The following is a 17,444-nucleotide window of genomic DNA, read 5'->3' as shown; positions in this document are numbered from 1 at the left end:
GATAAAACCCATAAGTACACTTCCCTAGTATACAGATTTTCTGTAAAACCGGCTGCGAGGAATAAAAGAAAACACTATATTGTTGCCTATGCAACTTTCGTGTAAAATTATGTATACAAAATATATGGGAGACACTATCTGCCTTGGATTTAAATTCCCTGTAATCGTAGTTGAAACTAACTTCGAGAAAGAAAATGAAACCATATATCTTCACAGCACAGTATTTTCATCCACGCAGTCGGTTTTAACGGAAAATCTACACGTTATTGTTTAAAAATGATGCAGCCTGTGACTGCTCGAAAGTTTGTTATGGCCGTTGTTGTTGTCTTCAGCCTAAAGCCTGGTTTGATGCGATTCTATCCCGCGTAAGGCTCTTCATGTCGAAATAATTACTGCAACTGACATCCTATGGAATCCGCTTACTGTATTCATCTCTTGGTCAAACTCTTCAATGTTTACCTTCACTCCCCCCCCCCCCCCTCCCTCCCACACACACTTCACTCCAATAATAAACTGCTGATCCCTTGACGTCTCATAATGTGTTGTATAAACCGATTCCTTCTTCTAGTCAGGTTGTGCCACAAATTTCTTTTCTCCCCAGTTGTATTCCGCACCACCTTATTAGTTATGTGATCTAGCAATCTAATCTTCAGCATTCTGCTATATCACCACAGTTCAAAAGCTTCTAATCTCTTCTTGTCTCAACTATTTATCGTCCATGTTTCACTTCGATAGATAGCTACACTCCATACAAATACTTTCAAAGAAGACTTCCTAACAGCTAAATCTGTGTTCGATGTTAACAAATTTCTCTTCTTCAGAAATGCTTTTCTTGCCATTGCCAGTCTGTATTTGATACCCTCTCTACTTCGGCCATCATGAGTTATTTTGCTGTCCAAATACCAAAACTCATCTACTACTTTAAGTGTCTCGTTTCCTAAACCAAGTTCCTCAGCACCACCTGATTTCATTTGACTACAATCCATTACCTTTGGTTTTTTTGTTGATGTTCATCTTCTATCCTCCTTTCAAGACACTGTCCACTCCGTTTAATTGCTCTTCCAAGTCCTTTGCTGTCTCTGACAGAATTACAATGTCATTGGCAAACCTCAAAGTTTGTATCTCTTCTCCCTGAACTATAATTCCTAGTCGTGATTTTTCTTTTTTTTCACTGCTTGCTCAATGCACAGATGGAATAACATCGGGGATGGCTACGACTAGATCTCAGTCTGGACAGTACAGATTCATGTCTCGTGGACGCTGGATAGGATGGTGGGGGAAGTTGGGGGGAGAGGGGGGCGGGTTAGTGGCTAAACAGCTAATCATCACCATCTTCTTCTTCTTCTTCACTTTGTGCAGTAGCCTGTTCCGACAGCCTTCTAGTCCTCAAGAGACCGACATTTCCCTGTTGAGTAGTTCTTGTACTTCATGACGATTCTAGGCAGACTCTTTTTGCTACAATCTTTTAAAATGGTTCCTCTGGTTGACTATATGTTTTTTAGTTTTGTTTTCTAGATCGAAAATTTGTACCTCTTGTATTTCTGTGATTCGTCATTTGTGTGTTGGTGTGCAGCCTTTGACTTATCTGAGAAATGTCATCTCATCTGTCGTAATTTTCCTTCTGTCTTTGCTTTGAGAGTACCCATGTCTCATTTCGATAATATTACCACCGTGACCATCTGTTTCTATACTAACATATAAATAAGAAACGTTGTTAGAAAAAATTTTGAAAAGTTCTTTAACTATTTACTCCAAAGTTTTACATAATACTTTCATAAATATTGGACGGGTAGAGCATCTATATCGTTTTAAACAATGTATACATTTTCTGCTGTTGGCGAGTATCGACCACAAAAAACATCATTTGTGACTTGGACTTCCCGACTCTTGGATAGAAGATCTTCGATATGTTTGTCGTTGCACGGTTCTTCTCTCGAATGTTCGCACTGTGTGTTTATATGCTACGCTTATTTAATGAAAGTGTTCTTCAACGTACAGTGTGATGGTGATTCCTTCGTTGCACAAGTTAAGGAAGAGAATTACCACACTTCTAAAACTGTCTGAGACGAAGACAATGCTGTGTTTGTTGCGCTGTAAAAGTATGCAGTTCCTTTTTATTTCTCGACGTCCGATATAATCACGATAGGAGGCGCATTTAAATCATTTTATAATTGTTCCTCCACGAATATAATTTTAGACAAAAATTGTATACACAACAATGTGCTGTTTTGATTTCTTCCTCGGAGCCGATTAAACAGAAGACCTATATTAGATAAGTTATATTTGTGGTTTATCGGCTAATGATTAGAATACTACTTCGCTGTATGAATGGTACGAAACTTTGTAAAGCTACCTATTTAGGGAACGAAACTAAGCGATATACTGAGGTTCATATGATATCAGTCCTTTCAGCCCCAGCAGCTTTAGAGGTGTCTCTCATAACTCATGCCAGTGACGCCAACTGATTTACGCATTCATTTTAAGCAAATCATGATTTCGTTTCGAGTGACAATAAAGAAGGCTTAAGGTCCTTGGAACTAATTTAGGTTCAGATGGTATCTGCCATGTTCAGTTACATGCGTACATTCACGACTACTACTGTATAGTATTCCAATAATTAAAACTATATTGTACACTATAGGGATGATGTGTGTGTGTGTGTGCGCGCGCGCAGGGTATTTAAACAATTAGACAAATTTTTTCACTTCTCATTACCGCATGTTGCTTATCACGAACTGATAATTCAGTAGAGCACCCCATGCTCTTGCCACAGAGCACCCAAAAAACGAAAAGTGGTGTATATTCTTAAGTTCTGTAATGGTGTTGTGTACAAAAAATGAGACCTTGAAAACAGTAAAAAGCAATAAGGAAACAAAGGAGTATTTTTTCAGTCATAATCTACATACGAATACTTTCGAAGTGGACCAAAATAGCAGCGAGGAGCCGAAACTTCCATCTTGACGCAATTGTCAGTGACACGCCAGATTAGAACATATACCCAATTTCCACACTTATTTAACAATAATGAGGCATTGCCGAGTGGTTTAGTTGTTGTATTAAAGTTTCAGTTCAGTTTCGTTTTTAGTTTTGTCTTCCAGAGAATTACGAACTGTCTGACAAGTACCTTTAAATTTGCAATGTTTTGTTTCTATGTCGTGATCTCTTGTTGGGAACATTTCACATCCAAGATACGTAAAGGTGGGCACCTGATCCAATATATTTCCATTAGTCCAAATTTAGAACCTTATCGTGCTTTTTTGCCAGAAATGCAATCACTTTTATTCTGCGTGGAGATGATATCAGTTCATATTCTCTGTTATATTTCTTAAGCTGTATAGCCTCGTCTGTAATGTAACTTCTGTCTATTGCACAGTTGCAACATCCTCTGCACACAAAACACTACTTGCTCTGCACTAAGGAGAGAGAGCATTATACGACCTTTGAAAATCTGATTCTATCTTACCATGCCCTCGTCCACGAAGATATTAACAGTGATAAGGAGAGGAAGCAATCTTGTCTTACTCCCTTATTTTTTTTTTACTAATAGCAAATAAATGTGGAATATTATAACGAAAATTTTGTCTAAAACATCTACCAAAATTCATTTAAAACTGATGACAAGTGCATCTGTACGACATCGAGCATAATGTAGCAGTGTAATGACGTGGTGGGTACAACTGAATGTTGTCACGAGTTTGCAACAGAGCCATTATTTTACAACTTATGAGGACCAATTTTCACAAAAAATGGCTTTTCATCACTTTTCATTAATGAAAAGTAATTTTAAAAATTTTCAATTTTAAACATTTTAATTTTTTGTTACCTGCTTGTGTAGATACTACCTAATGTTTTATTTTTATTGATAGTGCTGACAAATATTATTAATAAAACATTTCGTATTACACACACATTGTTTTACAATACCCGTAACGGATATGTTTAATTCTGTGAACAATTTTGCGATTTCCTTTTGTGCAACTAGTGTTGTATGAGAAGGTATATAGTGCGTACCTACTAGGAGGGTGCGTTTGATGGCGGTTGGGGGGCAGGGAGGGGAGCGGAAGTGTGCAACAATAGATCGCTGAAGACACGGACGTTGTTAAAATTCTTCAGATGGCATGAATGTTGGACAGCCTTAATTGTGCACGCCAAACAGTACGAAAACAACTTCTGTTCTGTGAAGGACCAGTTGCACCTGTGGCTTCCCACGCATTCTGCTACACACTTCGCACAAAGCCAGCACTCGAAACTCGCAAATGAAGCTATGAAGTGCGTCCCTTGTCATGTTCCAAGCACTTGAATCTGAAGCGGGCTGGTCAATGAACTTTGGACTTCATCCTGTTAATTGGAATAGGTAACAGTGAAACATTGAGATACGACATGTCCGAAAACGGTAGAGGAGAAAACAACAAAACTCACGTGTAATGGGTCTAATATAGACTATACAAACTTAATGGGGACCTGAAACTTCCTGGGCGATTAAAAGTGTGTGCCGGGCCGAGGTTCGAACTCGGGGCCTTTACTTTCGCAGGCAACTGCTCCACGAAAGGCAAAGGTCCCGAGTTCGAGTCTCAGTCCGCCACACAGTTTTAATCTGTCAGACAGTTTCATCTCTGCGCACACTCCGCTGCAGAGTGAAAATTTCCCTCTGTTACTGAGGACCTTTCATGTAATCGCTTCCTTGAGAGTCTCAGGCTGTGTAGGTTGTAACTGGCACTCCACTTTCTTGTCTGGAATTTGTAAGTGCTCTCCTAGGTCGTAAGGTATACACAACAAATATCCGTTGCCGCAAGGTTAGCTGAATGGGGCCCAAACGACATGTTTGTACTTATCTTTCGTTGTGCTGTTTTTCTGCAATTGTGGAACTGCATTGTATATTTACGGATTCTAGGTTCCATGTAGATTCACTTTTAATGTCGTGTGTCACCTCTCGATGTATGAAACCCCCTTTAGAAATGGATGAAGGCCTGCTTGCTGCGGTCTAACTTGCCTGCGTCCTGGTACAACAGTTACCAGAGAACTTTGAGGGAGTGCGGGCAGAACTTCGTGCGCTGTTGCCATGCATGCATTGAGACAGGCAGTTTGAGCAATTACTATGAGCTACATTGTTCCGAAACCTTTTGTGTTACATTGAAATAGGTGGTAGTGGGCCCACAACCGATTATAACGAGATAGCGAACAAACGTTCAGGAGTGCATATTTATTATATTATGGACATACACAGAGTTTACCATAGAACGGACTGGGATCCTTACCAGATAGGATTAACGGAGTACATCGAAAAAGTTCAAAGAAGAGCAGCACGTTTTGTATTATCCCGAAATAGGGGAGAGAGCGCCACTGACATGATACAGAATTTGGGGTGGACATTATTAGAACAAAGACGTTTTTCGTTGCGGCGAAATCTTCACACGAAATTTCAGTCACCATCTCCCCCCCCCCCCCCCCCCCCACCAATGCGAAAGTATTTTGTCGACGCCGACCTATACAGGGACAAACGATCGTCATAATAAAATAAGAGCTCGCTCGGAAAGATATAGGCGTCCGTTTTATCGAAGCGCTGTTCGAAATTTGAGGAACCCTCTGCCAGGCACTTAAGTGTGATTTGCAGAGTATCAATGTAGATGTGAGAAAAACTAAAATCTAACGTTGATTACCAGGGAAATTTACACTTTATGAGTCCCGTGTTCAGCAATCAGAATGGCACGGTTATTTCCTGCAAGCAACGCTCCCATGTCTCAGGGTCGCTCAGGTTACTGCAGACCACAAGCGTTAAAGAGTCTTGCCTTACCCCACATTCACAATATTCATCATCACTCACGTCTTCAAATAAGTTTTGCGCCTTTTCAACCCTGTTCTTAACCTGTTGAGGATCTTCTGCTGTCCACAAACCTCCAGTAGACTTCGATCACCACAACTCGGTTCGGCGGGCTTCTGTTGAACTTGGAATTAGTACAGTTGTAGGTAGGAAGCTTCTTCTGGGTTTCAGTCTTCTCTACTGAAAACTCAATACTCTCCGTCTCCTTTTATGGCGAAATCTAGTGGTCTATTTCGCGTACTTTTGATCACATAAGATACGAAATTTTTCTTATATGTACATGCAGAGCTCCACAGTATACACAAAGCGTTAGCGTTTCCACCGTGTTTACTACCGAGCGCATTTTACGCATCTGCTGCTTAAGAAAAGAGCTGATCTTTGCCACAACCAACCCCACAGGTGGGTCCTTTTTCTCTTTCACATTTCAGAGCCACCAATAATCGTATCATGTCATTTCTGGAAACCCAGAATCTACTCTGAAGGAATCAACATGGATTCCGGAAACAGCGATCGTGTGAGACCTAACTCGCTTTATTTGTTCAAGAAACCCAGTTCCGCACTGTCGCCTCATAAACAAAGTAAGAGCCTAGGGAATATCAGACCAGCTGTGTGGCTGGATTGAAGAGTTTTTAGCAAACAGTACAAAGCTTGTTGTTCTCAATGGAGAGACGTGTACAGACGTTAAAGTAACCTCTAGCGTGCTACAGGGAAGTGTTATGGGACCATTGCTTTTCACAATATATATATAAATGACCTAGTAGATAGTGTAGGAAGTTCCATGCGGCTTTTCGCGGATGATGCTGCAGTATACAGAGAAGTTGCAGTATTAGAAAATTGCAGCGAAATGCAGGAAGATCTTCTGCAGCGGAATGGCACTTGGTGCAGGGAGTGGCAACTGACCCTTAACGTAGACAAATGTAATGTATTGTGAATATATAGAAAGAAGGATCCTTTATTGTATAATTATATGATAGCGGAACAAACACTGGTAGCAGGTACTTCTGCAAAATATCTGGGAGTATGCGTGCGGAACGATTTGAAGTGGAATGATCACATAAAATTAATTGTTGGTAAGGCGGGTACCAGGTTGAGATTCATTGGAAGAGTCCTTAGAAAATGTAGTCCATCAACAAAGGAGGTGGCTTACAAAACACTCGTTCGACCTATACTAGAGTATTGCTCATCAGTGCGGGATCCGTACCAGATCGGGTTGACGGAGGAGATAGAGAAGATCCAAAGAATAGCTGCACGTTTCGTCACAGGGTTATGTGGTAAGCGTGATAGCGTTACGGAGGTGTTTAGCAAACTCAAGTGACAGGCTTTGCAAGAGAGGCGCTCTGCATCGCGGTTTAGCTTGCTCGCCAGCTTTCGATAGGGTGCGTTTCTGGATGAGGTGACGAATATATTGCTTCTCCCTACTTGTACCTCCAGAGGAGCTCACGAATGTAAAATTAGAGAGAATCGAGCGCGCACGGAGGCTTTCCGGCAGTCGTTCTTCCCGCGAACCATACGCGACTGGAACAGGAAAGGGGGGGGGGTAATGACAGTGGCACGTAAAGTGCCCCCCGCCACACACCGTTGGATGGTTCGCGGAGTATAAATGTAGCTGTAGAACTGGTGATAACATGAAATTCATCTTTACTCCGGAAGCGACCTTATGGTATGTGATTGACGATGGTTTGTTTATCACCGTCGTTCTCCACCTCCCCCCCCCCCCCCACCCCCACCCCTCCCCTATTGCCGTTCCAGTCGCGAATGTTTCGTGGGTTGAACGACTGATGGAAAGCATCTGTGTGAACTGGTATCTATATAACCCTACCTTCATGGTCTTTCCATGAGATATATGTAGTAAGAAGCAATATATCTGCTGACTCTTCTAGGAAAGTACACTCTGGGAACATAAACAGTAGATCATAATGTGGTGAAAAACGTCTCTCTTGCAGGGTCTGCCAATGAAGAAGGCTGAGCATCTCCGTGACACTTTCGGGCTTGCTAAGTGAACCTGTAGCAAAATGCACTGCTCTTCTTTGGACCTTCTCTTTGTCCTCGATCAGTACTATATGGTACGGATTCCATACTGAAGAGCATTATTCAAGTATTGGTTGAACGAGGGTTTTTCTATCGCCTTTGTGGGTAGACTCCACTTGTGGAGGTTCTCCTAATGAATATCAGTCTGGTATATACTCTACCTTCAGTTGATTTTAGGTGGTCGTAATGATTCAAATTGCTCTGTATGCATGCTCCTAGATATTTTGTGGATTTGTCTACTTCCAATCATTGTTTTTGAATTATGTATAAAACAACAACAGCTATTTACATGTAGTATTATATATATATATATGAGGCGTGTTTTTTAAGTAAGTGCCATTATGAAATTAAAAAAGGCGTGCTAAGATATCTCAATTTTATTTTTACATGAAAGCCTTCTAACATTCTGCATGGTGTCTGTTTGTTCTATATCGTGTCTCCCTACCACTTTCGCTCAACGACGCTCTGAGCGTGTTTTTTAGGAACTTGACTAGTTTGAATCTGGGACCTGTTGCTGGTAAGGAGACGCCAGACCACACATGACATGTAGAATTCAGAAGAGTTCAGTGAGACTAGCGATGATATAACCAAATACTTAATGATTTCAGCGTCAGCTCCACTGCACTCCCTGTAAAAGAATCTTAATACTAACTAAATTTAGTGGAAGGGGTTCAAGGCTTTCCTATTTTTAGTTAGCTGGTAAAACAACGTCGAAAAAGCAGTTAAGTTTACCATTGGAAATTTTATTCTACTCACAAAACATTGTTTATAAATTGCACTATTGATAAAAGGAGATGTTTTAATACAGGTTGGTAAAAACCAACTGCGTTCAACAAAAATGTGAACGAATATTCCCTGAATGGGTTTCCAAGTTCTACAATGGGTCGAAGGATGACCTATGCCATATCACATCTATAATCTAGGTTTAAATTAAGTCTCACAAAAGAGAAAACTATCAAAATGGTCTACAGTGACCCTCAATTATCTTTAATTACTTATCTAACTTGTCGGAAATTACAGTGGCTGATGTGGCTTCTCAATAACTATATAACAGAAAAATCTTCGCGTTTCAGATTTTTACTTCAAGTGGCAAATATGAGCACCATGAGCTTTAATTGACGATCGAAACTAGTATTACGCAAAAGGGGGTGTAACAGATGAGATTTCTGCAGTTCTGAGTGAAGCTTTATGCGCTGTTATGTGGCATCGCGTGCGTTAATTACCTTGTCGGTGTTCGTCAGGGGGCGGCGGGCAGCACAGCTCCGCTCACCTCATCGTCTCGCAAGCAAGTCTCTCCTAACTGCTCCTTACTACAATTTACCGAAGTTGATTTAAAAAAAAACTATCTGGCTGTGTTTTCATCTGACCAATCAGGGTCTCAATGTTAACCTTAAGCTCCGCCTACAACAATTCTGTCTATCCAATGAGAAACGTTATACTTTTCGTGGTGGGGCAATGTTTTTAAAGTTTGCAACGTAACAGAGACGCGAAAAAGTCTCACGCTAAAACGTGGGGGTTGCGTGGCCCTTTTTGTGTTATCGTAAGATCTCTACTGTTCTTCTGGAGGGCTCTAGCTTTTAACATGGGCTGGGGATGGACCTAACGGTTAGCTGGCGACGTGAGTGTCCGTCCCTTATCGTAGGGCCTTCAGCTTAACACGGTTCTGCTCTCGGCTTCTGTTCTCGTCTCTCCCCTCGGAACTGCGTCTGCCTCACAGTGGGAGGGTATGACATGCATTTAGGCATTCTTGTGTTAGTCTGTGGTATTCCATTTGCTCACTCGTTACTCGTATTACTTTGGTTAATTTAATGTCACGATTTATTCGGAGCTATGTGACATACTACTGGATTTGCTTATCATGTCAGGGTTTTCATGGAAGGTGTTGGATTTGCCTGACACCTTACAGCCTGTACCTTATCTACTGTTCTACATAATTTCCTTCAGTATTGAGACACTTGTCGTAACGTTGTACCAGTTTTTTTAACACTCTCCTCATAGAAGTCTGCCGCCTGACTTGTTAACCACTGCACCACCACTGTTTTGACTTCGTCATCATCTTGAAGACGCTGACCGCCCAGGTGTTTCTTCAAGTGCAGGAACAGATGGTAGCCACTGGGCGCAATATCGGGGCTGTACGGAGGATGATCTAGAGTTTCCCATCGAAAAGATGTAATGAGATCTTTGGTCTCATTCGCCACATGCGGACGGGCATTGTCTTGTAGCAAAACGATGCCCTTGCTCAACTTCCATGGACTGTTGCGTTGATTCTGATGTGACGTAGGCCACCCATGTTTCATCGCCCGTAACAATTTGGCTTGAGAAACCATCACCGTCGTTGCGGTACACCTCAAGGGAAGTCAATGCACTGTCTAAACGTTTGGTTTTGTGCACATCCGTCAACATTTTCGATACCGAACGTGCGCACAATTTTCGGTAATTCAAGTGCTTGGTCATAATGTCATAGAGAACACTACATGAAACATTAGGAAAGTCATCCCGCAAGGAGGAAATCGTAAAACGTCTGTTTTCTCTCACCCTATTGCCCACTTCCTGCACCAGACTTTCATTAACGACCGAAGGACGCCCACTCCGTTGTTCATCACGCACATTTGTGCGGCCATCTTTAAATGTTCTCACCGACTTTCTTACCATTCCATCACTAATAATGTTTTCTCCGTAAACTGCACAGATCTCACGATGAAAATCGATCGCTTTTAGGCCTTTAGCACTAAGAAATCTTATAACAGCCCGTACTTCACAGTCGGCGGGACTCACGATTATAGGAGGCATCTTAAACACTCAGTACACAACGTAAACAAGGAAGAATCAGGCTGCAATGGCGTCAGTGCGTATATTAAGGTACAGGCTTTCATGTAAAAATAAAATTATTGAAATATCTTAGCACGTCTTTTTTTTAATTTCAAAACGATACTTACTTAAAAAACATATATATGCGGAGGGTCAGTTGCCACTTCCTGCAGCAAGTACACCAAGTGTCAATCCTCTGCAGGCCTTCCTGCGAATTTCAACAATTTCCTAGTGTTGTGACTTCTCTCTATAAAACATCGTCATCCTTGGAAAGCCTCACAGAGCTTCTGGGATTGCCCCTCTACCTTCTGTATATAATGTTTGAGAACAGATATTTCTGTTCCTTTCAGAGGAAGGTATTCTAAACATTACAGTAGTATTTACCACATTTGCAATCTAATACTCAATAGGAGTAGTATGTTTTTAGGTTGGTTAGTAGTTCCTAGTACATGTGGCAAGAACAAGCCATTAATTCTTATTTTCCCCCCTGGGCAGCTGGTCACGTGTTGAGGTGTTGACACGTGGATGCAAAATGTTTAACCTACACTGACAAGCGTAGCCCACTTAGTGGTACAGTTAAAACTTTGCATGGAATATCAGGTAGTAAATTGTGATGTGTCTGTGGCAAAACTAGCACAGACGAAAAAAAACAGCATACTGATATGTGTACATGTCAAAGTACCACATATAAAAATATCTGTTCGTATGTCCATCACAGCCTGTATACTGTGAAGGGTATTGTTTCTGTACCACTCTATTGCAGTACAGCTGAAGTTACTTTTATATCTGAAGATTTCTCTCTCCTGAGAGTGACAGGCTGTCTCCTTTATTGTACGAACTCTTGAGTCAAATCACACATCTAGTCTGATACTCCATACGCTCATGTTCCGTCCATTATGTGGTGGTGTGGAATGGTATCAAACGTCTGCTGGTAGTCAAGTAACACAGCATTAACCTGTGCACCAGTATGTACTAATCTCTGAGTTTATTATTCAGGTGTACAGATGATGGCACTATACAGAGATTGATTACCTGTATCAATATATTTGCGCTCTACTGATCCACCTATATGCTAGCACAATGCTACAGTGGTTTGGGGAGACACGGTGGCTCTCCAATTTTCCCAGTCGATTAACGACGACGCTCAGTGTGCTGGGCAGCCTGGATATGGTTTTTAGGCGGTTTTCCACATCCCACAAGGTGAATGCTGGGCTGGGTGTCACGCACTGCATCAGCTACACGATTGCAGACTCTTAAAAAGCACTCGCATACATTGACATGGAACAACACTAGATGCAGGCAGATGGGGTTCACAAATTCCTTCCCAGAGGGTGGGTGGGAGGGGGCACTACCACTAACATTGCTAAATCCTATAATTAACAAGCCGCCCTGCGAAAATTTGGGATCTACGACTCGGAAAAGAAGAGGAACAGTACGTTTTACTAATGGCTGTACAATGTACTTTACTCTTGACGTATGATAGCTCTAATTTAATTTGATACCACAGTAAGAACGATCTCAAACAGGGACTTATAAAAATTTTTACGACAGCTAAAGTTCGATTGAATGAAAAATTGATCGGTAGTTAATAAAAATTTACTTAATGAGCAGTTCCAGGTCACTCTAAAATATGTCACTTTTCTTAAGAGTTTGCTGGGCTGGATTTTTTCCTCGCTGTTCTTTACCGAGTGCAGCTTGAAAAACGCACATCTCGTGACATGTAACCACACATGTGTTCTTTTGTTTCTCTGTTACAGATTCGGAAAGCGCTCCGAACTCCGACCGGATGTCGTCGATGATGTCATCCCGGTAAGTTTCAGATAAGAAGTGTCCGAAAGGAACCATGTTGACTTGAGTGTACTTAGCGTACACGCTCAGAGAGTTGTCGCTATAGTGTTAGAAATCAAGAGAGGTTCCGGATTTGTGTGGTACGTTATGGATAACTAGAGCAGTGCACGGTGAATTTGAAGGAGCATGTTTTATGGTCACAGATGGATCTCCATTTCCGTTCCTAGCCACTACATGAGACTTTTTTGTGACTGATGAAATTGAATATCGAGAGGCCAATAAATATTCAGGAGAAATTATACATCTCATTAATAATTAGCTTCATCGCTGGGGGATAAAATATTAGTTCCAATTTTGGCCACCAGGTGCAAATCTGGTGCTGCACAGCATCTCGTCGACATCTCCACCGTTCTCATAAAATCAACATTATGCGTTTCTCACTTGGTTATCCCACCCTGACCGCGCGCTGTTCATAATCCGTTACGTATGGAAACGTTTCTATACGCCTTTCTTGCATTCACAGCGCCAGATACGCACCTCGTGGCCAAAATTAAAACTAATTTTTCTTTCCAGCGTAGATCGGTTCCACGTTAACGTATTAGCATATCTACCAAGTTTCGCTGGCATATGATAATTACAACCCACACCGGGGCTGTATGAGTAGATGCACTTTGTTTGTAACCACCCCGTATTTCTCTCGATGGCATAGAGGTAGACATGCTGTTAATACTTGTAGCCAGCCTCTCCCAGCTGCTGCGTTGACGTTCTGTATCTTTTACATAAAAACTAACATTATTCGCAATTTCAAACATAAATGTACTGCTGGTTTTAAGAAAAATGTTAATATAATAATTACTTCAACGCTTCTTATTAGCTTAGTCAAACTTTACCGAATACTATACATTAAGTTGAAGAAATATCTTAAAAGGGGACCCTCCATACTGTAAATCACGGATTTTGAGGCGCTTCAAATATGTTGTAGAGGTACTTACCCTGAGTACCCAGCTAACCAGTGTTTTTAGCGACGCGCCGTCGTTTTTGAGAAAATCGATTTTGAAGTTCATTGCACGATTTGTAAGCTACGGGAGACCTGAGTCACAGATCTGACCGTATCTGTATTAGTGTTTACCATATCTGGATGAACTAGTGAAAACCATATGTATTCTCTTCACTCTCAAGCAGTCTTTTTTGTGTTTTGTTTTTTGTTCTCCTCTTAGGTTAAACTTATTTTCAAACTGAGCTAACAGTAATGTTAGCTGCATCAGTTTTATTGTTATTGATTCCCTTTAATATAGACAGTGTGAAAACACCTGGATCAAATCCCACCCTCTGCAGAGTCCGTAGTCTGCCAAAATTACACAGTTAAAAACTAAACCAGCATTATACGCTGCAACTTCATGAGCACTTGTGGAAATAAATGTTGCCTTGTGGCGTGGTTTTCCTATCAGAGAGACTTTCATTACAATTTTTAGACGTTCCATGCACACACTTCTCCAGAAGTTCTGGATCTGCTGAACACCGAAATATTCCCCACCTTGTGTCTGCATAAAAGTGGAAAAAACACCGCGACAATGAATGATGTGAGGAAATACAGAACAAAAAAGGGGCGTTGCTCCGTGCAAGCTTTTCTTATTTATTGTTTTTATCTCACTTACGAGTGGAATTGGAACGTAATATTCAGGAACTGAAATTTTAATACCATGTATTAAATGAAGATCCAATAACAAAATTTTCAAAATTTTGATCTCTCTCAGGTACATCCCCCCTTAAATCCGTGTCATGATTGACTAATTATCTTCTTCTACAGCTCAATCAACACGATTAACGACGAGTACATTAGCACACATCTAACACTTTTTGTGTTGCAGGAGGAAACGAGTGCCGACAAGTTCTGGCGGCGTTTCGCCCGCAGGAGGTGAACCATCTTCAGGACAGAGACGACTGCGTCGCTGGTTCCAGTACTCCCACCCTCTAACACCCTGGAAACCCTGCAGACCCATAAGGTTTTCTCCTGGACTACCGTCTGCAATCAACATTCCTAACAACGAATGTTCAGTATTCCATTGTTTCATTGTCTCAGTAAACTGTTTTGTCTTTAGCGTCTTTCATGACCTATTGTAATTATTGAATTGTATGGAATATAATATTATCTACCAAATTTTGTTAAATCGGAACATCATGTTTTCGTTTACCATTATGTAAATCACTTCGAAATGCAAAATGCTCTGTGCACATTTCCTCAAAGACTCACCATCAGGTATATCTGATGCTTGCTATGTATTACGCTACCTCATGAAGACAACAGTAATTTATTCTGCAAAGCGTTTTTGTCACATTAAACGATTAATCAATTGCAGAATGCAAATACCTTTCTCAATAGTTACACATTTGGCAGAGCAAGAATCCACACAATAATTTTTTACCCAGCGAGAAATTAATACGAAAAAAACTCTTTGATTCCTAAGGTTTATGTCCATTACATTATGGTCACTATACTTATTTATAAATTTGTTTGTATCTGGTGATTTTATGTGGAGCTAAGATACGAGTTGATCAAATTCGTTACATTTCCTACTTTCATTGAACACGCATACACATTAGCTACGACACATTCAGTCTTGTACAATAGAAAAAGATTGGAAGGAATCAGTCAATTAAAATATCTTCTACTTGTGTTCACCATTTCATAGAATGGCGTCGCAAATGAAATATTTCAGAGTCATAATAAAAATGTATTTCCCCTTGCTTAAGAAGATTGTGAACCACTGAAAACTTTTCGAGAACAGTGTTTTTAGTTATTAATGTCCAGGAGAATTCCCTTAGATGAAATATCTGTATACTATGTTCCCTATTAGATAAGACAAAAGTATTAATTACCTGTATTAGAATACTTAATAAACCACCACTAGTGGCTGTTATTGTTTATACCCAATGTAACTGTGTCAAAAAACTAATAATAATAACAATAAAAATAAAAATGAAATAATGTAGCCAACCTAACCTGTTGATCAGCGATGCACGAAGTCGCCTATACGTAAATTTTACCCTGTTTGTGGTGGTTATATGTTATTCTGAAATTATAGAACTGTGTTACTTTCATCAGCAGCATGTGTATTGACATGTGTATTTAAGAAAATAAAACAGTATTTATTGGTAACTCGGCATCAGCTGTGCTTTGTTTTTTTCCATTGGCCCTTCAACACTCCCTGACAGAAGTTTGCACTCAGTTATTTCTTTTTATTTTGTTTTCTGGACTGAGTCCTTTTGCCTGTCAACTAAAAGAGGTAGACATGAGAAACTATTTCTGCAGGCTTCACTAACAATTATCACTACACAGCTGTACTAAATGTTTCCATACACAGATCAGAATGAACACAGCAAAGGTAATAGAAAAGAGTTTAATTTTACAAAAGCTTGCGGCTCTTCAGTTTAGATTTTGCTTAATGACGGCACAAATATATATAATTATGTAATATATATATATAATAAAAATAGTCATGCTGGGAGAATGGAGGTCAGCTGAAAACGAACATTGTTACATGTCCTTACGTTAATGTGAATTTGTCGTTTTTCACTTTAAATAGACAATTTTTAGAAAAAGTCACAAATAAGACAGTTTCAGTTACATTTTGAATCTGCAGATACCCCATATTTCTTGTACTAGTTCTGCCAACACCTCGTTAGTTTCACTTACGATTTGAATCTGCAGATATTCTCAATCTTGTGGTTCACATCTGCCAGAAGTTAGTTGAAGATTTTAGCGCGAGAACACAGAACTCCACTCTGAAACCAATGACAAGAAAGTCTACGCGAAAACTGTGCATATATACGAAAGAGAGTAGGAATAAGAGACTGTGGAAGTTGTTGAATGTGGTAGGTATATAAATGCCGAAAGATTATCATAAGGCTCAGAGATATGGAGAACACCAGTAAAGCAATCAACACAGAGAAGAATTAAAAAGACCGATGCGCCAAAGAATTAAAAAACGGATGCATCTCACAATGATCCATTACAAACAAACAACTACACTCACACAGAGTCTTTGTCTGTTTATCTGCTTTTTACCTACAGAAAATTTTGATGTCCTAAGTAGGAAAATATTTATAACTGCACACAATAATACAGTTACTTACACGCTGAAAACTGGAACAACAGAAAATCTGGAAAGAAAACCAAATAAATAGGAAATTAATTCACCTGGGCTCTGTATGCCAAAATTGAATTTCATAATGAGGGTCTTAGCTCAAAAATATGAAAGGAGTTTCATATCATCCAGACTTTAGGCAAGTGATTTCACAGTAAGACATGCTGTTCTCAGAAAGTATACTGTTGCTTGACAAAGGTGTTTTATTATTCATTTATATTACATACTTACCAACCACCTACTTCATATCATCTAGATAAACCATTATAAAATATGTATTATTAAAGAACTATGATGTAAATGCTTTTTACGTATTGATTGTAGTTACCTATTTAATCTCCTTGGTCAGTTTATTGTGCAGTTCGTTTTCTTGTCGGTGTTTTGAACTTCCATACACCTTTCTGTTTCTAAATTAAGTTAGGCAGGCTCTTGCTCGACAGTCAACGATATCGGTAAGTGTAATAATTACTCAAATTTATTCTCAGTGTGCGTAATTGACTAAAATAGAAGATTCACTCCGACAGTGTAGTCACAGATTGCTACATTCAGGCTAACTTCTGTTTTTAGTCGTTATTCCAATGTAATTTTTTATAGTTTGAAAATGGGTAATTAACAACTCAAATAATACTAAAAACACGCAGAACACACGCATGTGAGCTGCACACAGTGGAAGGGGGAGAGCAGCGTACGTTGTTCGAATGCAGCTCCAAATACAGGTAAGAATTTCCTGCATTCCAAAATCCAAAGAGCAATTAAGTACTTTTCTGAATGACACAGCACCTAATCCAGCAAAATGGAGCAATATAAACTGACATTAACTTGCACATTTGTCCGCCTCCGGTAGCTGAATGGTCAGC

At 40.1% G+C, this 17,444-nt stretch overlaps 1 protein-coding gene across 1 annotated transcript in view; it reads left to right on the top strand.

Moving 5' to 3' along the window:
• LOC126293535 (neuropeptide F-like) overlaps positions 1-15,599 on the top strand; it is a 579,895-nt gene extending 564,296 nt beyond the window's left edge. The window contains exons 4-5 of the mRNA XM_049986803.1: positions 12,412-12,463; positions 14,311-15,599. Of these exons, the coding sequence (XP_049842760.1) occupies positions 12,412-12,463; positions 14,311-14,361 (103 nt within the window). The 3' untranslated portion in view covers positions 14,362-15,599. The remainder of the gene's footprint in view (positions 1-12,411; positions 12,464-14,310) is intronic.
• Positions 15,600-17,444: the final 1,845 nt, after the last annotated feature.

The sequence above is a fragment of the Schistocerca gregaria genome, chromosome 10, assembly GCF_023897955.1.
Source record: "Schistocerca gregaria isolate iqSchGreg1 chromosome 10, iqSchGreg1.2, whole genome shotgun sequence".
Classification (NCBI taxonomy): domain Eukaryota; kingdom Metazoa; phylum Arthropoda; class Insecta; order Orthoptera; family Acrididae; genus Schistocerca; species Schistocerca gregaria.
This window is presented reverse-complemented; position numbering and strand designations above follow the sequence as displayed.